The sequence below is a fragment of the Xenopus tropicalis genome, chromosome 1 (genome assembly GCF_000004195.4).
Source record: "Xenopus tropicalis strain Nigerian chromosome 1, UCB_Xtro_10.0, whole genome shotgun sequence".
Classification (NCBI taxonomy): Eukaryota; Metazoa; Chordata; class Amphibia; order Anura; family Pipidae; genus Xenopus; species Xenopus tropicalis.
The window spans coordinates 184,400,697-184,422,548 of NC_030677.2; the positions used below are offsets into that span (position 1 = coordinate 184,400,697).

Here is a 21,852-nt window from a genome sequence, read left to right on the forward strand (position 1 = left end):
CACAGCAGCTTATTTATATAAATTATAGTAGACTTTCTGAAGTAAACACACAACTTTTACCAGTGCAGGGCAGCAGCACATTATTTTTTAGTTACTTTTATACACTTTCATTTTTTGGTGTTACTGTTCCTTTAATCATAATAATCATGGCTGCAGGCAGAACCGCCACTTACGAACAAGAGACCTCAGGCAGAAATACAAAAATCATTCTTTATTAAAATTTACATAAAAAAGCTACAAAACAGAATTGAAAAATAAATATTTACATTCTGATTGATGCCCTGATCCAATTAATGGTGAATTGAATAGACAGTCATTGGCACAAGTGATACATTTGTGGGATAATAATCAAGCTGAAAACTGACATATAGATGTGTGTGTATAAATACTGTACATGCACCACGCTGATCTGCACGCCATCGCTACACATGATACCACCTGTGTATGGAAGCTGGAATCAATAGGCCGGTTAGTTCTTGGTACACAGGAACCTGCAGGTTTTGGCATCATAGTGTTCTCTGTGCTCCTTGCGTTCAGCTTCCCAGCCAATCAGTCGACAACTTTAATGGAGTGAATTCCAGCGTGCGTTTGTGATACTCTTCCACTCTGGCCGCTGCTCCTCCCACCAATGGAACCAGTGCTTTGCAGCGCTGCCCGAGGGTATTTAGCAGCAGCAGCCTGAGAGATGGTTTGCTAAGGAAACAAAAGCAAAATAAATGACATTACATAGAAGTTAAACTATGAGCTTTATTGGTGAGTTTCAGGGCTGGATACACCCAGTACCAGGGACAGCTGGGGGCCCGGCGCTATCGGCAGGGTGTTTATATGTTCTCCCCATGTCTGCATGGATTCCCCCTGGGTTCCCCACTTTCCTCCCACACGCCAATAACATACAGTACAGACAGGTTTTTTGGCTCCTAATAAAAATGACCCCAGTTTGTAAGTTTAGACGAGACTGTAAGCTCCGCTGGGGCAGGTGATGGTGAGTAAATCTGTGAGCGCTATATATAAAGGAAAACAATAATGATACATTTCATATAAATGGAGACAATGGGAATGAGCCAACCTGTGTGACTGGGTGATGCTTTTCAACCACAATAGAGCTCATTGGTGGGTTCACAGCCATAGAGGTGATGTTACTGCCAATCTTACTGCTCCTCTGAGCCAGATCCGACCGAGCTGTAATCCGTGCAGTGATGGTCTTTCCGGCCTTCTGCTGACACGATGTGACCACTCTGGTCATGGGCTGAGACAGAGTGAGGGGAAAGCACTGATTTACTTACAGCTTAGAAATATTACATTTATATTTTAATGAAAATGGTCAGAACAACATATATTCCAGTGCATAGTGAGTAAGGAGACCTACCAGCTTCTGGGTTGGTAATGCACTTGAGGCTGAAGTTACAGAAGAGATGACAGCTGGGGTGTTTACATCTTCCTTAGACTGGGAAACACTTGATTGGCCGAAGGCATGGATAAACTAAACAAAAACAAAAAAAAAATTGTATCAAAAGGCACTAAATTTACCCAGGAGCATTAACCCATAGCAACCAATAAGATACAAAACACAGAAAGAAATCGCCAGCGCTCGGTCTAACCCACGCTGTAGTGTTGACCAGCTGCTAGAAACACACTATTGTGCCAGCGCTCGGTCTAGCCCACAATCTGGAGTTGACCAGCTGCTAGAAACGATAAAAAGCCATTAATTATACACAAAGAGAAAGAAGGATTGCCAGCACTTAGTTTGCCTTTAAAAATAATTTTTACAAAAAATGAGGTGTTAGTACCACACTTTGGCCAAAATATGTAAGCTCACGTGCCATGTCAAGGCATGGATAAACTAAACAAAAACAAAAAAAAAATTGTATCAAAAGGCACTAAGTTTGCCCAGGAGCATTAACCCATAGCAACCAATAAGATGTTTGCTTTTAAACAGGTGGCCTGACTGGTTGCTATGGGTTACTGCTCCTGGGCAAACTCAGTGCCTTTTACTACATAACCCCATAGGGTTCTGGCACAGTGGGCATTTCCCTGCCTGGGTCAGTGTCGAAGAGCACGATTTGCGCCTAATTTCTCCCACTGACTGCAAAGGGAACCAGCCGACATTGTAAGTAGCGCTCAGCCTAAATCTGCCAGTGAACGGCCTGTATTTGAGGTGCCAGGCAGTTTATACCAAACTTAATAGGAGGCGCTTCTGCCATTCCCCTTTGGCTGACTATACGCAAGGCTAATACATTTGCAGATAAGCAGTAATGCCCCAGAAGAGGTGCATAGCAACACGTCTCCTGGCACAATCCCAACACTGTGGGTACCGGCATTATGCAGAATACAAACCAGCGGTGACACTTACATTTGGCTCACAGGTAACCGGCGAGTGCAGGGCAGAGGTTGTGCTGGGGTGAGTGGTGCCAACAGGGGGATTCTGGAAGGTAACTGAAGGGCTGGGGTCCCGTTCTTCTCTTCTGGGTGGGTGATCTGCTGTACAAAGAAATAAATAGATCAAACCCGCAGATGGTTTTCATGGAAAATGTTGGACATTTGACCTTAATGCATGAATAATGGCAGGGAGTTGGATAAGGCTTGCCAGTTACATCCCATAATTCCCTCAGCCTTGTGCTGTCTGTGGCCCCAGTTCAGTCTGTCCCTGACTCTTCTCTCTTTTTACTTTTAGCTGCAGCGACGAGTGTCCCATAAATTGTGATTTAATCAGTAAGAGCATTCAGCAACGCCAGCCCCAATACAAACGGATTTACACATTCATTCCAGGACAAAAAGGAAGATTCCCTCTGAGATCTCCCCTGAAACAGGCAGCCCTATGGCAGGAAGATACAGTCCCTGAAATGCATAAATGTGACTGCATCCAGCAATGCATTTTGGAAAGTTAAGGCAATACAGCGGATGGGACACAGATAGAACACAGAGGATACGGATGGGACACGGGTAGAACACAGAGAAAACGGATGGGACAAGGGTAGAACACAGAGAATACGGAAGGGACACGGGTAGAACACAGAGAAAACGGATGGGACACGGGTAGAACACAGAGAATACGGAAGGGACACGGGTAGAACACAAAGAAAACGGATGGGACACGGGTAGAACACAAAGAAAACGGATGGGACACGGGTAGAACACAGAGAAAACGGATGGGACACGGGTAGAACACAGAGAATACGGATGGGACACGGGTAGAACACAGCGAATACGGATAGGACACGGGTAGAACACAAAGAATATGGATGGGACACGGGTAGAACACAGAGAATACAGATGGGACACAGAGGATACAGGGACAATTCAAGTCCAATTTGCTGTTCTTGCATCTCTGCTGAATGTAAAAAAAGAAAGTGCTTTACCCATTCATACAATCATGTAGTCTGCACTACAGCGCCACCTTGTGACCAAACTTCTTTTGCATGAATAATAACAAAATGTACACATACCTGCACGTTTGTCATTATGTTGTATATTAATGGGTTTATATGTACATAACATTTGAAGATGGAATTAGGGAAATATAGTGGAACATGACACAAGCGTGCTGGAGTAATATGGATTCCAGACAGATTTCAAGCAGCCTAAAGGCAAACTGACATAAAATATATACTGTATTTATTTTGCACAGTTGCAGTTATTTTGGTTTCATCCAGTCCTCTATCAGACTGTACATTACAAGATAAAGAGAGTACATGTATGGGACCTGTTATCCAGAATACTCGACACCTTGGGTTTTCCAGATAAGGGGTCTTTTTGGAATTTAGATCTTATGTCTACTAAAAGATCATGTAAACCTTAATTAAACCAATAGGATTGTTTTGCCTCCAATAATGATTATTTGTAGCTTAGTTGGGATCAAGCACAAGATACTGCCACTACTACTGACCATACTCCATGCGACTCTCTCTTCCTTGGAACATAGACATGGCTTCCATGTTTAAAGCACAGACACCACGCATGAAGGCCTTTTTCATTGAGCCCTCAAACTGCCCCCTTTCTGCCAGGAGTCTCTGCACTTCAGCTCTTGCTTCGCCAAGGGCGCCATTCAGCTAAAAGGAGAGAAGACAAGAAACCTTAATGTGTTGCTATGAGAAGTGACACAAATGCACTGTGGGGCTTATTTACTAATTCTATTTAAATGTGCCCCAGTGCATTATCCCATGACAACTAACCAGCCCATAGCAACCAGTCACCTATGTGCTTCTATTATTCTTACATGACTGACCCAAGGTAAGTGATGGTTACTAGCTTATTCTTACTTGACTGACCCAAGGTAAGTGATGGTTACTAGCTTATTCTTACTTGACTGACCCAAGGTAAGTGACTGTTACTTGCTCTGAATTAGAAATGATATTACTTGTGTTAAGATACTTCATAAGATCTGATTGTTTAGTAAAGTCTCCAGACAAGCTGATCTTAACCTGATTTGGCCACCAGCATCAATATCTGGTTGATATTTGGCCAGTAATCATTTGCACAGGTATAACATATGGGCCAATAAGATGCTGCTTTGTTTTGAAAAGGCCAAATCTGCAGCCCTGTTTATGGCCCCCTTTAGTAAGTATTTTGCACCATCTCATATGGCTACAGGTCTGTGAGGCAGCTACATTGTTTTAAGTCAGAACCCCCAGCAAAGTATAGCAAGGCATATATGTATATAGCAATTTCAAAAGCAATTACATTTACCCCTAGAGCAATAGAAATACCGTTTTTGAATTAAAGGGCAATGTCGTAATTCATTATTTTCTTTGGAACTTACATAATGTTTTTATAAGAAACAAGGTGATTAATAAATATTCATAGAAATATATATACAAAGGAAAAATGGTTATAAAGTCACCTGAGTCAGCTTGGATTCATAATCATTGGCCAATTCAACACAGACTTCTTCAGCTCGTGCCCGACAGGCTTGTTCTATTTTATCTTTCCAGTTTGATTCAATGACAGAGCGCCAGGCCTTCCATGCATTCTTCATCAGCGTGCTCTTGTAATGCCTATCTGCCAGGCTGTGCGAATAATCCTATGAACATATCCGTGTCAGTGAGCCTACAGAATATTACTCAATTTATGGATAAATGACACGGGCACTTATGGCATATATGGTATAAAGTGCAAAGAACAGGAGCAATCTGAAATTTTTGTCACTTTGCACCCAACCTTCCAATCTAAAAGAATCAACGCAGTTCTCTTTGCTCCGAAACGCACAGACACCTGTGGCCGCCCCCATAAATACAGCAGTGCCTGGATCCATGATGGTGGGGGCAAGAAGACGTCCACTAACTTTTTTCTTTCAGAAGATAGGGAGCCCTTATGTACAGAGGGTACAACTGGGTGTTGTGCTTTGCACCTTGTGCCAGATATAGAGTAGTGCACCCTGACTGTGCAATAAGGGACATGTTTTGTGCCCCTTAATACTCTTGAACTTCGGTACAGGGTCTTTGGAAATGGTCCCTACAGTGTAGTGGAACAAAAATGATTGCATTCAATTGCCCAGAGCTTAAAGGGATTCTGTCATGATTCTTGAACCAACAAATGTATTTTTTTTAGCTGTAATATTGGCGCCATCTCAGTGCTGAGCTTTCAGAAGGAGCCAGCGCTACGCATTAGAACTGCTTTCAGGTAACCTATTGTTTCTCTTACTCCCATGTAACTGGAGGAGTCCCAAGCCGGACTTTCTTAATATTAAGTGCTATTCTGATATCTACTGAGAGCTGCTATCTTGCTCCCTTCCAATTGTTCTGCTGATTGGCTGCTGGGAGGGGGGGGATATTACTCCAACTTGCAGCGCAGCAGTAAAGTGTGAGTGAAGTTTATCAGAGCACAGGTCACATGGCTGTGGCACCCTGGGAAATGAAGAATATGGCTAGCCCCATGTGAAATTTCAAAATTAAATATAAAATAATCTGTTTGTGTTTTGGAGAATCTCTACTAACTGATGTGTTTGGGAAAAAACATGTTTTCTCATGACAGTATTCCTTTAAGTCACATGACTAAGTGTTCAGGTTTTTAATCAGCTAACCCGTTAGGATGCGTCAGAATCCAAATCCTGCAAAAAGTGCTATGATTTGGCCAAATCCCAAGATTGTGAATCCCCATTTTTATTTTTACCACTTATCTTTCCATTCAGGCCCTTTCTCATTTATCATCCAGTTTACCACTCAGGCCGCTGCCTGGTTACTAGGGTAAACTGGACCTTAGCAACCACATAGCTTCTGAAACCTCAAAATTGAGATACCAGAAAGTCCATTGGTCATACACTTTCCTCAGAGACAATTCTACAGTTTCTTTCTGGGCAAGTCATTGGCCAAGGAGCGGGTAAGAAAGGGATCAAGCCTTAACCTCCCACCTATAAAGGAATGGATTAAAACAACTGCTCTACTACGGTAGAGTGGGTGGGGCTCATGGGGAACCCAGTTGTGATGCTGAGGAAGTAAATAGCTTTTTCTTTATTACAAAATCTCTGTCTTACCACTAATGCCAAGTAAGAACCACTGGAACACTATTGATATATGACATTTCTGAGGCACATTGTGATACAGATAATCAGCCGCAAATCAAGCCCAATGATATAGAATAAAGACACACAAGTTTACCTCTTGTCTGGCTTCTGTCAGCTGAAGTCGCCAGTGTGTAAATGTTCTCATGAGTTCTGTTTTCTCCTTGTGCTTCTCTAAAGCATGGGTTAAGTTAGAAATGACCTGCAAAGAACATTAGTAGTAGTATATTAGTGCAGTTTATTTGTGACTGTAGATTTGACAAAAAGGGGCAGAATAAATGTGAGTTATTGTGAGCTTAATATATGAAAGCTCACCCACTTTCTATTTATTCCTATGGGATTTTTAGAAACATATTTATCAATGGGGGAAAAGTTCACAATTTGATAAATACGTGGTTTTATGTATTAAGCTCTAAACTCAAATTTTGATAAAACAGCCCCTAAGTGCATGAAAGAAGCAACGTTTCAGTGTTTACCAATGACATAGGACTAAGCAGACCAATGGAGCCCATGAAGTGCGCATCATACTCACAGGAGGGTCAAAGTGACAGTCTGTGCATCTATTTCCATTAGTTCCATTAGTCTTGTGTAAAAAAGGCAACAAACCCAAAGGAGCAAAGCATATTGCTGGCCTTTATAAATATGCAGCCAGTGACCCTGGGCAATGTCATGTGTTGCATTGTAATAGCAAACTCCAAGCAGAGCAACAGGAGGAACAATGCCTTTATTACTCATACCCTGTATACAGAGACCGTAACGCTTGGTTTGCATAGGTATTCTAATTGTACTAAGCACACTGCTTCCAGTCTGGCATTTTGAAGACATGAAGGATATATACTGTAGCAGGGATACCAATCACAAGGGCTTGGATGAGTGCAAGAGCCTTTCCCCCACCTGAGATAATTTCCACCTTAATAACAGACCCTCCAAATTAGGCAACTCCCCTTGGCTCTTACACTTCCTGAGGAAAGGGGGGCCCTGGTGCTTAAATATACCCCCTCCTCTGCTGCACATAGAGTTAGGGGAGCTCAGGATACTGCCAGTACCAATCAGCTGCAAGATCTTGCCGCACAAAGTAGGGTGACTTCATGCTATGTGGCATTTCATCCATATTGTATTTTAGCTCATTTTGATTATAAAGCATCTTTAAGCTTTACCCATTCAAAGCCTGAAGACATTTAGGCCATCAAAGAGGATTAATAAGGGAAAATTTTGAGTTCTGATGCCAAGAACAAATGGATGGCTGGTCACTAGGCATCATGAACCCCTGACTTATGCTGTTCATTCATGATGCCCTCACAGTGCAGGGATTGCCAGTTTTAAGTTTGATGCTGCGCTACAAGAACCGAATGCAAAGGCAGCTGAAAGCCTAGCAAGCCTAGGGGCCACACATTGCTTCAAATTACTTAAACAAAACAATTTTCTGTAATTTAACTTTTGGAAAAAAACAAAAAGACATTTATTGTAAGCCCTGACTAGAATAAAAATGCCCCAGAAATACAATACATTTAAATAAGATAACATTTCAAGAGATAATTGCAGGCTGCATGTAAATTGCCCACAAAGAGTTGTCATTAGCCTTAATCAATCCCAGTGGTAGCGCCTCACAGCAATTATTGCTGCACCCACGCAGACAGTAGGCACAGTATGCTAATCTTCCACTTTTCCAATATCACTAAATATACACTGCATATATGATTATAAACAGAAAGAGGCACTGTCTGTTTGTGGCTCAAACTCAGCTCCAAGGCTGCTGGGTTCAGGTGGATGTTAGATTTCTACACTGCAGGCAAAGTTTTATATTTTATTCAGGTTTTTCAAATACTTCCAGGTAAACAATAAAGAAAGATGAGTGTAACACTATTATTGATTGGGAGACTGGAAGTGTGTCTATCCAGCAGCTTAGCCATGGGCCAGAGCAATGGAGGAGGCTGGTGGGAATAGTTGAAGAGTGAGCGTGCAACACCACACTACATTAGGTGGGGAGACAGAAGGACAACCAATGCTCTGCATCAATATTTTACCAGTTTGACAAACAACTAATGGTATAATGGAGAGCTTGTAAAAGTGAATGGGGTATGTAACAGTGATCATAATGGGCTGAGAATTTGAGATTCTATAAGAGTTTATGTTAGACTGGTAAAATACATATGGGGGGGGGGGGGGTTAGTCTCTAATGAATATATTTATCAGCTTTTTTTTTTTTTCACGTGTCAAGAAAATGTTAATACATGTGATAAAATATAAACTGCCGGCAATACCTCTGCTTCTGTGCTCAAGAATACCTTGTCTTTTGAAATACATAATCAGTTCCACTTCCACTCCCTCTAGTGATAAATATAGGAATTAAACACCATCTATAGTCTAGAACAGTGGTCCCCAACCAGTGATCTAGAGGCAAGTTTTAGAAGCACAGAGAAGCCGTTTTTACTCAAAGTAGAGCCTCCTGCAGGCCATGGGGCTACCGAATAGCCAATCACAGCCCTTATTTGACATCCCCAAAGAAGAGTGCGGCTCACAAGTAAAAAAAAAAGTTAAGGGTTCCCTGGTCTAGAACAATCTTGCTTACATAATTGACCCTTACTATTGACTTTCTGTCTTTTTATTTAATTTTACAATCTTACCCACTTCTATAATGTATAGCAGCACATATAAATCAGTATTACAGCTAGGGTATAGAATGATACATTTTCCATTGCTGCACCTGACTAGTCGCCACACCCCTGATCATTTGTGCATTGTAGTGACCCAACTCCCCTCCTCCTAATGTGTGTCAAGATTTTAATTCTTCTTACATTTCACACACATATATACATTATGTGTTTTCAAGGGTGATTTTGGGGTTATTTAACAACATGAGCAGAACTCTGCCTGGGGAATCTCTAGTAACCCCACAGAAGCCAGACAATTTGGCTGCCGCAGTTAGATGACATAAGCTAGTAGTAAAGGATCTGGACCACACTTTGCACCTGTTGTTTCATAAATCAATGTGATTTATTTAAACGTTTAGTTCTGGGGTGTAGCACGCCTGCAGAATGTACTCCAACGGTGGATCACATCTCTATTAGCAGACTGCTGAATTCTTGTCAGCGGCACACATCAGTGAGAGGTCTACATCTTGTTACAGATTCACATACTAGTGCAAAGTATCACCACCTCCATTAATGTGTTACCTCGTCTTTTCTCTGTATGGATGTTTCATATGTCTGAAGAAGATCCTGCAATTTGTCTATTTGGTTGCTCAGCTGTGAAATTTGTTCAACATGCTTTTCATTCTGATTTTTGATTTCCAGTTTATGTTGCTCAATTATGGTAAGTCTCCACTTGCTTAACTCCGCCATGATGTTGGTCTGGGGGAAAAAACATTATATACACAAAAACACTGGTTAAATAATTTCATCAGAACATAATACGCTGAGAATAACTTTGGGTACAATGTAGGTTGATCCACAGTCTAATCAGCTGGGCAGAACAGATATAGGGGTGCACAACATACAGATCTACACAGTTCTAAATATGAACTAGAATGTGAGACCAATTCAGTTAAACCAATAGGAGATATGTGTAAATCATTTAAGGGCACCTGTCACCCTAAGAAATCATTTCAAATTATTTTCTATTGTGTTTGTCAAGCAAAATAAACTTCACTTTCAATATATAAATAAAACAAATCTTGTTTCAGCAAGCAGACAGGCACCATTTTGTGGACAGTTATTAAGGTAAGCTTTGCATCATGCCAACATCTTGTGTATGTGCCAGAATGGGGGACCTAGGCTCATGCACTGGCTACCAAAAAGAAGAATTTGGGTTTCATGTTTAATTTGAAAATCCCCAAAACCCTACAACCTCTAGTCCTGTGCAGTTATGTCTACTTTATGTATATTTTAATTCCTAATCCTACTGCCTATAATGTCACAGATAACATTTTTCTGAAAAGGTTTTCAACATTAATTTCTGGTGAAAAGGCATTTGAAATCCATTTAACACTACAAATAGGTTTCCCCATAGTTAGAATAATTCTGCAGATACATCTGAGGATAGAGAGACCCTAAAGATATGCATATTCAGCCATTACATATCTATATATATTCATTGCAAAAACACAGCTGTTAAGCCATAAGAAAGGAATAGCCAATTTCCATGCACAATGGCAGAATTATACCTTAAAGAGTTGAAATATACTTGGAAAAGCAGGTTGGTTTTACATGTTTAATAAAAGGGTTTTCTTTTCGGAAAGAGCAGTACAAAAAACAATTTTGGAGTTGTGTTTATACCTTTAGAGTGCCACTCCATAGATCTAGCACATCTTCCACTTTGTCCATATTTTCAGAAGGAACTGGAAGCTCCTTTACTCTGACTTGCTGCACCTGGGAGCCTGAAGAGGTGGAGCCTCCAAGAGAAAGATCTTCAGAATGAAGGGGAGAGAAGGCCTCCAAGCCGGACAGAAAGCTCTTCTTTTCCGACATGACCCTTTCTGCAATTAACATGCAGTTTGAAGAAATTAACATATATTCCCAAAATTAATTGCACAGTTTTCAGCAGTAAGGCCTGATAACCTGGTGATGACTATTTGCTATTATTAAACATAACTATATTTTATGTTGGTGAAATCTCAATAAAATACCTTGTTGTAACATAAAGGCAACTTTCACCTTATTTCAGTATATCACATCAAATGTATATTCAGCAGCAGAATAGGCACACATACTACATTATAACCTGGTGTACATAGGCATCTGCAATAAAGTGCTTACATAAAACAAATTGTGAAACCTTCGCAGTGAGGATGGGCTGGAGGCAAGATATTCACAAAATGTAGTGGTGAAAAACCGAGTGCAAGAAAGAGGTATAGTATAAAATAACTGGTTGAGAAAGTTATTATATGAAAGATTGTTCAATGGGTAAACCATTTCTTTTGAATGTAGACAGAATTTTATTTTTTATTTTAAAGGGGGTTGCCCATATGTTTTTCTGGACAAATAAAGGAGGATAAGCCATGTGGTTTTTGACTGGCAAAAGTTACAATCTTGGGGAAGACACAAATGATGGTGAAACATGTATGTTTGCGTTTAAACCGATGACCAATAAATGCTATCAGCTGATTACAGAGCCCTATAGCAAACTACGCACTTTCAATTACATTTTTCCTCACCTTCCTCGTTTGCTGTTGATGGAGACCTGCGCTGAGAAGTGCTCACTGCTGAACAGTCTGGAATATTTTCCTCTGAGTTATTTCTTGCTACAAAACAACAATGCAAAAGAGTAATGGGAACAGCTCAAGAAATATGATTCTGAAATAACCAACAAATGCAAAGAACGTCACCAGCAGAAATCTACAGTCCCAGTGAACATTTTTAAAAATAAATAATAGTTTAAATACTAAAAACACACCTGCCAAATATAAGGCATTATGTAAACTATGCTTTGCATAGAACTGGTATGTGCTTCCTAGTGTACATCAAGCTCTAAGCAATATAAATAAAACAATTTAATACTCACAGTTCCTGCATCTATCTTTGCCTGTGGGCATATGTGGGCTAACACTGGCTAAAAGTAATAAAGAGCAATTCATAAAAGGTGTATGATGGCAGTGGCATTTAGCTAGGTCTTTTTTATTAAGGTCCAGTAACAGCAGAAAATAGTGTCCTATATGTATGATCTTAATGTTCTAGTTGCTCTTTTTATAACTACTGCACTATTTATAGATTATAGAGTGTATAATTCCTCTTATTTGAAGTTTATTTTAGCTGCTCAGCAGATTTACCCCTATGTGTAATAAACAATACTATGTTTGCCTACGAGAAGCCACCCAATAAGATGTTTGCTTTTAAACAGGTAACGAGAAAAGCTACTGCCACAACATTGTAACTATGTAGGAAAGACTGTTCTGGCTACTGGTACAGGATCCATATAAACTGTCGAGCCTTCTAGGATTTTTATGTTTAAAATTTGACCTTGCTATGCTGGCATATGAAGGTAGATCCCTTCTACAGAAGAGAAAGATATATGTCTCAGACCCACAAATGTAGGGCAGGTAGTGTTTGAAATGTACAACTCTATATGAAGGGCTATGCACCATAAAGTTTTGCTTGGTAACAGTTAATACAAGTATAGGACCTGTTATCGAGAATGCTCAGGACCAAGGGTATTCCGGATAAGGGGTCTTTCCTTTCCTTCATACCTTAAGTCAATTAAAAAAAATCAATAAAACTCAATAGGATTATTTTTCATCCACTAAGGATTTATTATATTTTAGTTTGGATCAAATACAAAGCACTGTTTTATTTTTACAGAGAAAAAGATAATCGATTTAAAAAATCTGATTTAATTAAAATGGAGTCTAAGGGAGACAGGCTTTCCGTAATTTGGATCTTTCTGGATAACAGGTTTCCAGATACCAGATCCCATACCTGTATACTGATAAATGGCATAAAGCCATATAATTCTACAGTTATAATTAGTGATGAGTGAATTTTTTCACCAGCATGGATTCGCAGTGAATTTCTGAATTTCGCCATTGGTGAACTGTTTTGTGAAATTTCGCTGAAGTAAAATTGTGGATGCGCAAAAAAGTCACATGGCAAATGCATTTCGCAAATTTTTCGCAGTTTCGTGAATTTTATGAAGAAGCGAAACGGGAATGATTCGCTCATCACTAGTTATAATGCCTTTTCTCTTTAAGCAATTGTACACTGATCTGTTTTGAAGGTTTATATCCTCTTTAAATCACCATTTTAACTCACAGTCCAGTGAACTTACATTTGTTACATACATGCACATGAGTAAAAGCCTGTGTGCAGATTACCTGGAGATTGATCTTGCACTGGATCCTTTGGGCTTGAAACCTTGTCAATTCTAGTTTGTTCAGTGATGAGCTGATTCTGCCCAAGGAAATGAGGGCCAAACCTTGGGGTTACAACTGCATAGCGGAGAAGCTCATCATATTCATCCTGTTAAGATAACACGGTTGTGTTAGTGTGTAAGGAAATCGCTACATGAATGACCTTTGTAAGGCACTCACAGGAACACAAGTGTCAGTTAATAACTTATATAATATGATACATTAGTTACAAAAGTGAGAAATTAAAATACTACAGCTTTGGTGGAAAAGAAACAGCTGGCTTTAAAACAGAATAGTAAAAATTATAATATATAAAATTGATCCACCTATTCTCTACAAAATAAAAACAACTACGGTAATTGGAATAAACTTAAGAATTTTAAAAAGGGACCTTTGGTTTCCTATCCCTAATCGTTGGGCCAGAAAAAACAGCGGAGAGGTTGCTGATGAATGACAGCCCATTATCATCCTTCCCTGATGTATGTATTTCGCTCGCTATTTGGGTGCTTCCCCTTACCCACTTTTTGTTCTGAGCATTGCAGCCTGAGCACTGTGGCCTATCCCTAGCTCTGTCCTTGGTCTCATTTAGAGGAGGGTATACCTTCTTGAAACATCAATTATGGTTACACACAAAAGGGGGGATGGCCTAGCAGCTGATGCATTAGGTATGATGTCACCGGAAAACGTTGAGGCAGATTTACTCTGACTATAACTCTCACTAATGTATGAAATTTATAAAAAAAATCTCAACCGAGAAAGCAGCAGAAACTCTTTCAACTTGTCGCTTGATAACTATGGCTTTTTTGAATTGTCGCACAAAAGCCAGTTTTAAAAAATATGAAAACCTCTAAAGATTTGAAGCAAAGAAAGATCTTCCAGGAAAGGGATGGCACATCTGCCATTGACTTCTACAAGATCTTCACAAGTTTAAGATGATGCATAGTAAATCTTGGGAAAGTCACAACATTTTTTCTGGTGAGTTTTAAAGCTAAAAAATCCAATTCATGACTGACCATTAGTAAATGCCCCTGTGTGTCAGCTCTAAGGGGCAGTAAATTACACTCTTCAGTGAAAACTACCTTGCTATAACCTATATAGAGTTAAAGGGCACCTATCACTGAAAACTTGTTTCCCCTACAAGAGGTGTAGGCTAACAGGGTCGGGAAACAATAGTTTCTTTAAGGGAGATCCTTCCTGACATGGGTGGCATTTTTGGTGACACATACGTGTATAATGATTCAGTCTCACAGATCACATATGTGTATGTATGTGACATAGGAGGTGGATGCGCCTCCAAATCTTATGTCACACACATGCACATAATAAGCAAACTAGAGCACTTGATCATTATGCACATGTGCCCCAATAGGTGCTACTAGTGCAGGCGGCATTGCGAGGACCATTTACAACTCCAACTATTGTCTTCCCCAACCAGAGTTCTGACGCTTAGTCCACACCTTGGGTAGGGGAAACAACATTCCAAAGATAGGTGCCTTTATTACCCACAATTTTGGAATTTAAATATAACATTATACAGCACAGAAGGTTAGAAGACAGAAGATTTGTAATTTGTGCAAAATGAGGGAAATGTTATTCTAAGCAACTTTCCAACATACAAACTACTGAAACATCTACAGTCAGCTCTCCTCCAGCCAAAACTCCTGTTCCCAGAATACTTTGCTTGTTCTGTAATTGATAGACCAGAGGTGAACTGACGCCTGCAAGGCATTGCTGGAAATAAAGCTTTGGTGGTAAAAGAGCTGATTTGGGCTACATTGTTTCTCTAATCAGGCAAACAGAGAGACAGGAAAAGACAGTGTTTTCAACAGCAAGCACATTTAGAAAAAAAAGCAATAAAATCATTGAAACATTGCTAGATAATAAAATTGCATAGAACATCAATATGGAAACAAAAAAATAACATTTTAATCATAATTATTGTTAATTAAAAGGTTTACATGGGAACAAGTACGTGGTATATTATTGTTACGGCACGTAAGGTTTCGTACAGGAGACTACAGATCACTGCACACAAATGAATTGCTTCAGGCTACATTTGCTGGAACCTTAGTTTACCTTAAAAGAGAACAAAAGCCTGAGAAGCACCCCAGCCCCTCCACGGGCCTCCCTCTCATACCACATCACTCATCAAACAGCAGCTAGACAGCAGCTAGCTAGAAACAAAAGCTAGAATTTTTCATGGCTGAAAAAGGCATTGCTTGAAGTCTGTGCTGGCTAGCACAGTGAAGGGCAATGGAAGCAAAGCAAGATGTTACTAGCCAACCCAACTGCACTAAAGGTGGCCACACACGTGGCGATCTGCGATCTTTCGTGCGACCATCGGTCGCACGAAAGATCATCAGACCTGCCACTAACCTTCAGGGCTGAAACGGCAGATAAGGAGGTAGAAACAATAGGATTTCTACCTCCTTCTGCCGAGGGCGCCCGATCAAAATCTTTTGACCTGGCCGATCGGCGAGTCGACCGATATCAGCAGCCTCCTGCGATACCGGTCGACTCGCCAACTTGCCATACATGCACCGAATATCGTATGAAACAAGGTTTTCTACAATATTATCGGTGCGTGTATGGCCAGCTTAACTCAGCCAGGAAAAATTATACCTGGTGGTTCCCTGTTGTGGGTGGGTGGGGAGGCCTGTGGAGCGGCTGGGATCTCCCCTGCTACCCGAGTACTGAATCTTGCTCATAAATGAGAATTAATTCTGAGTGTTATATAAGATCACAACACAGATTTGCTATTAATCAGATCTCTATGTTTGGGAGAATATTATCAATGCTTTTGGTGTCAGAGAGATAATGAACTAATGTTGCTATTTCGTAAAGCCATATTGTAATTTATATAAAACAGTAAACTGAAGGACTGTATAATTACTATACAGATGGTATGTAGTTAGGTAGCAGTTTTAATATGAAGGGATGCCAATTTATTGACTTTACAATACTGTTCATAAGTAAGTCTAATACAGGCACAAAATATCCCTGGGAAAAGAAGGGTTGCCTGGTGCTGCGACAGGTAGAAATTGGGGTCAGTGCAATAGCCTGCGGATCATTTACGTCCGCAAATGCAGCGGGCAAATAGTGCTTTTCACCTCAGTGAGTTTCGCCTAAAACCACTTTCATTAAAGGTACATGCATCCAAATGCGCTCTCTGCGCTGAAGTATAGTTGTAGTTGGTGTCACTCAGTCCTTCTTGCCTTATGTTCCAAATCAGGTGCTGCTGCACCTTTAGGCACAGCCCACTTGCACCAACAGGATCTGGTTTATGTCGCTTACATACCGAACATTAGAACAGGCGCAAGCGAAAAACTAAAATTATGCCAGACAAACAGAAGCAGTTGCATCGGATACAGCACAACTGGTTCCGACTCAACACCCGCATTGCGCCTAAAAAGATGCATGCACTATGGGAATAAATCGGGGAAAAAAAAATATGGCATGCTGTCTTTAAGCTGTGGAGTGAAAGTTGTTACTATATGTAACATCAGTGTTTTAGTCCTTTCTCCCCTACCAGGATTTCAAATGTTGCAGAAAGAGAAGAACTGTTTTGCAGCTGGATTTCAGCATATAAAAATAGTATTTATTCATACTTTTTAAAGGAACAGATTGCCGTGATAGGTATATTAGGGGTTTCTTAGTTGTGTGGGGCTCTTTAACAAATGTAGGTTCGGAAGCTGGAGTTTCATTTTAATGACTGTATGAGCCATGTAACCTATCCATTGGTCATTATCACCCTTAAAATCTACTGCTGAAGAATAATGTAAAAGAAGAACTGAAAATTGTGGTTACAGTGAATGGAATTTTAGAAATCTATGTAATAAGCTATAATTTTTTTTTTAAAACATGCCTTTGTCCTACCTGAAGATCTGAGGACACTGAACTGCCATGGTCTGAATCTTTTGGCAAAATGGGACTTTCACGATACTCCTCATCAGAAGACATCTGCATGGAAACATCACACTTCATAACTTTCTTTTTGCTCATGTGAATAAATTTTTTGCAGGCCATGTGTTACCTAGTAGTGAAGCATACTGACTGAAGAGGGACCTACTCACCAATGTAAAACGGTTATGCCCTGCTCCACTGCTGTGTTTATTTCTAATATGGGGCCCAGGCCCTCATAGACATTTATTAAAGGAGACATTTTATATAAAGTTCATATTCAGTTATAATATTCATCCTCCCTCAAAATGTGAAATGATCCAGAAAGAAAGATGTTTTGAAAGCATTTTACCTCCTAAAATTGTCATTATATGAGAGCTGCACACACAACCTCTTTAATCAGAAGCCAGAGCAAAATGAAAGGTGGGAGTGTGGCTTCAGTCTCCCACAGAAAGTGGTCACAGCACTGACTGACAGGCTTTACTCAGCAGCAGCAGGGAAAACCCCTCCCGGTTTCTTCCCTCTGTGTCTCTCTGCTTGTGCTGCTAAAAGGGGGGGCTAAAGGAGCCAGTAGAGCAGGAACTGACTGCTTGTGACATCACTAAGCCCCACCCACTCTATGCATATTCACTTCACTTTAAGTAGGTGAGGTTGTGTCATTTAAGTCTATCAGGGCCAGAGGCCCCAGCCACATACTGAAAAGTCTAAACCGGAAGTTGGCATAAGGTCTGGGTAGAGCACAGTTTTCAAGCAGTTATGGACATATTTGAACCCAAAGGTATTAAAATAAAAGCATTTCCTTCTATTTAACATTATTTGACATGGTTTAGTGCATTGTAAAAATGTATGGTATATATGCCCTTAAAAGTAAACTGTAGATAAGCAATGCATGTGTGATCTAGAGATCTGCCTCCTAATTAATCAGTATTTTAAAAGTATGGAATGCTTGAGCTGATAGAACATAGCAAAATGTTGGATGTTTGGGGTGGCCCGGGGTGAGTAGCATGGCACAACTTAACTGTGATCTGATCTTTCCTCATGTACAGACTGCACCCCTCTAGTTCATCTTTAATTTTGCTGCATACACACGAACTAAAGGTGGCCATACACAGGCCGATTCTAGCTGCCGATACTGGTCTTTTAGATCAATTCCTATGATCCCATGAGGTGGCCCTTATTCTTAAAATAGCAGTTTTCTATTTAGGATTACCATAGCACATACTACCAAAAAAACTATATTTTTAGGAAATTGGTTTATTTATATGAAGCAGGGTTTTACATATGAGCGTGTTTATGTAATATATTTTTATAGAAACCTACATTGTTTGGGGGTATAGTTTTCCTTAAAAATTAGGGATCCACTGAAGAATGCACAATTTTTGTATTCAGCACAATACCAAATTCTATACAAAAGCAAAAGACTGAATTGAATCCACACCAAAACATAAGACTGAATCTGCGCCGAATCAGAAAAATGGAGAGTTCAATTGTTCAGAGCTTCACTGCCATATGAGCATTTGGATTCAGTTTTGTTAAACAATCAAGGATTTGTCTAAATCCTGGAAAAAGTGCTGTGATCTAGCCAAATCCCAAAACAAATCCTGACTTTGCTGTATCCCTACTTGAAACCCAGGTTAAACCTCCTGCTAGAGGTTTCCATTCACTATGTGCCAGGAAAACAATATGTATGTTATAGAATGCCCTTTCCTAGCAACTTTGCCATTGCTTTTCATTATCTATTTTTTATATATATATATATATATATATATATATATATATATATATATATATATATATAGTTTTTGAGTTATTTGCCTTCCTCTTCTACCTTTTTTCATCTTCAGAATTAGGGTCACTGACCCCGGCAGCCAAAAAATGTTGCTCTATGAGGCTACAATTTTATTGTTATTTTTTAGTTTTAATTACTTATACTATATATTACTATGCAGGCCCTCTCCTATTTCAGTCTCTCGTTCAAACCATTGGCTGGTAGGAGAGGGGAGGGGATGGCATGGTGCCAGCGGTATGTGACCAGCTGTACAGGGCACTTTACATAGCAAGGACTACCATGTATACCATGTACACAAAGACACTGTCAGCCTGTTCTAGTGATGGTATGTCCCTGTACTAAGCACAAATCTGTTTGACAACTTGAGGATAAACTTGCCCTTTAAGAGTTGTGCAGCTGATGGTAAGAAAATAGAGACGTAACGTGTTTTAATACACCATGGCATTGTTGCTATATATGTGTGTGTGTGTGTATATATATATATATATATATATATATGTGTATGTGTGTGTGTGTGTGTATATATATATATATATATATATATATATACTGCACCCAGGCATCTTTACTCTGTTTGACGTGAGTGCCTGTTACCCTTTTTTGACACTATATATATCTCATCCTTGAGAAAGGTCCTAATAAGGACCGAATTTTTTTTTGATGAAACATTGAAGGGTGTGCTGGCCACAGATGATTATTTTCTCTCTCTCTATATATATATATATATATATATATATATATATATGGGGTGTGTGTGTGTATATATATATATATATATATATATGGTGTGTGTGTGTGTGTGTGTGTGTGTATGTATATATATATATATATATATATACACACACACACACATCAGGTTTCCAGCTTAGAGCAGGCAAGTTGTTGTTGTTGTTAAATTCCAACTCCCGGGGCTTCACATACTGCTAAAGGGCCCCACACAGGGATAACTTGAGTGGCTGCGGGGCTCAGAGTGAAAATGGGACTTCATTAATCATATATATAAAATAGAGCCTATACCCAGCGACCGCCTCACCTTGCTGCTCCTTTCTTCTCTTGCCTCCAAACTCTGTGTGACAGCTCCAGCGTTCTGTCAGTTTCAAACTACCGGTACAGCAACAAGCTTTATGCCGATTGGCTAGTATTCTTTGAAAGCTAGGAGGCGGTTGGTTGAAGCCTCACTCCGTCTCACTTGCAGCAGTTGATTCTAGACGCCGCGGCTGTAGTTTCCACGGTGACTAAAATACCATAGAGTAGACAGCTAGGATTTACCGGATATCCGGGGAACCTAGGTAACGCTACTAACGCGCTTGGAACCAGGGGGAAGGCGGGAGTAATACTGAGGCGCTGTTTCTCTGAGCCGAGTAGCGTTGTGTAACTGGGAAAGCGCTGTTTTGTATACATCCCATGTTCAGAAAGTTAGGGAATATGGTAGAAAGTTGCTGTAAAAGTTGTACACCAGTGATTTTTAACTTATAAGTAATGATCCAGAATCGGGTTACCGTGATCCCATGGAATTCAATTGTGCAATTGACCGTGTATAGTTAATGAAATGAATTAAAGTTATACCATATTGGGCCCTGAGGCAGAAACCCAGATTTAGTATGGGGCGCAATTCAAAAAGAAACCATTCTCTGCTTTGTGTAAAATAGTAACATTGTTGGGCCTTTGGGGGAATCAAGTTTTAGATTGTATGCTTTGCTTAACGGTGCCATCAGGCTTGGCTTTTACCGGCCTGGCCAATAAAAATGATGCCTGATGGCAAGGTTATTAATAGGGACAAGAGATAATATAGAGAGACAATGTAACCCCTTCTTGGCTGTAACCAAGCCAACAGCACGGCATACCTCCCAACATTTGAAAACCGAAAAGAGGGACAAAAAGATTTGGCCCGCACAGCGCGGCAATTTTTTGACCACGCCCACTTTTGTGGCCACGCCCCAATTAACACACCCTATTGTTTTCTAAAAATACTCCTTTTATATAGTTGAAATGGTGGGATCAGATGCAAATGTGCTATACCCTCATACTGTACTACCTAAGGAAAACAATATAGCAACTCCTACATATAAATACAAATATAGAGAGAAGGCAGTCAGTTATAAGTGAGTTATAACTATGTACCAGTTTTGCCCCTCCACACAGGGGAGACTCATACACAGAGCCCCCCATACACAGTGCCCCCATACACAGTACCCTTTATACACAGAGCCCCCCATACACAGTACCCTTTATACACAGTTCCCCCCATACACAGTGCCCCCCATACACAGTACCCTTTATACACAGTGCCCCCCATACAGCGTGCCCCCCATACACAGTACCCTTTATACACAGTGCCCCCCATACAGCGTGCCCCCCATACACAGTACCCTTTATACACTGTTCCCCCCATACAGCGTGCCCCCCATACACAGTACCCTTTATACACAGTGCACCCCATACACAGTACCCTTCATACACAGTACCCTTTATACACAGTACCCTTTATACACAGTGCCCCCATACAGTGTGCCCCCCATACACAGTACCCTTTATACACAGTGCCCCCATACACAGTGCCCTTCATACACAGAACCCCCCCATACACAGAGCCCCCCATACACAGTACCCTTTATACACAGTGCCCCCATACACAGTGCCCTTCATACACAGAGCACCCCCCCATACACAGAGCACCCCCCCATACACAGAGCACCCCCCCCATACACAGAGCACCCCCCCATACACAGAGCACCCCCCATACACAGAACACCCCCCATACACAGAGCACCCCCCATACCCAGAACACCCCCCCATACACAGAGCACCCCCCATACACAGAACACCCCC

At 40.5% G+C, this 21,852-nt stretch overlaps 1 protein-coding gene across 3 annotated transcripts; it reads right to left on the reverse strand.

Annotated features, from left to right (window-relative positions):
- Window positions 1-196: 196 nt before the first annotated feature.
- poc5 (POC5 centriolar protein) lies at window positions 197-20,281 on the reverse strand. 3 transcript variants are annotated; one of them, XM_004910394.4, is made up of 13 exons: window positions 20,057-20,281; window positions 17,211-17,294; window positions 13,299-13,443; window positions 11,646-11,732; window positions 10,768-10,967; window positions 9,667-9,843; window positions 6,591-6,695; window positions 4,838-5,017; window positions 3,884-4,046; window positions 2,351-2,475; window positions 1,367-1,480; window positions 1,067-1,246; window positions 197-693 (listed from the first exon to the last, which is right to left on the reverse strand). In XM_004910394.4, the coding sequence occupies exons 2-13, from the start codon at window positions 17,292-17,294 to the stop codon at window positions 550-552; spliced, it is 1,704 nt and encodes a 567-aa protein (XP_004910451.1). In that variant the 5' UTR covers window positions 20,057-20,281; the 3' UTR covers window positions 197-549. The 3 variants fall into 3 exon arrangements, with proteins under 3 accessions (XP_004910451.1, XP_002934872.1, XP_004910452.1); XM_002934826.5 differs by having other exon boundaries at window positions 2,351-2,478; XM_004910395.4 differs by lacking the exon at window positions 17,211-17,294 and having other exon boundaries at window positions 2,351-2,478; window positions 20,057-20,279.
- Between the last annotated feature and the right edge of the window lie 1,571 nt (window positions 20,282-21,852).

What these genes read in the sequence shown, in the direction of transcription:
- poc5 (XM_002934826.5), bottom strand. Translation starts at nt 17,294, where the DNA reads ATGTCTTCTGATGAGGAGTATCGTGAAAGTCCCATTTTGCCAAAAGAT. An exon ending in ATCAACAGCAAACGAGGAAG is followed by an intron (nt 10,968 to 11,645) that starts GTGAGGAAAAAT and finishes TGTTAATTGCAG; the next exon opens with AAAGGGTCATGTCGGAAAAG. An exon ending in TATGGAGTGGCACTCTAAAG is followed by an intron (nt 9,844 to 10,767) that starts GTATAAACACAA and finishes TTTTTCCCCCAG; the next exon opens with ACCAACATCATGGCGGAGTT.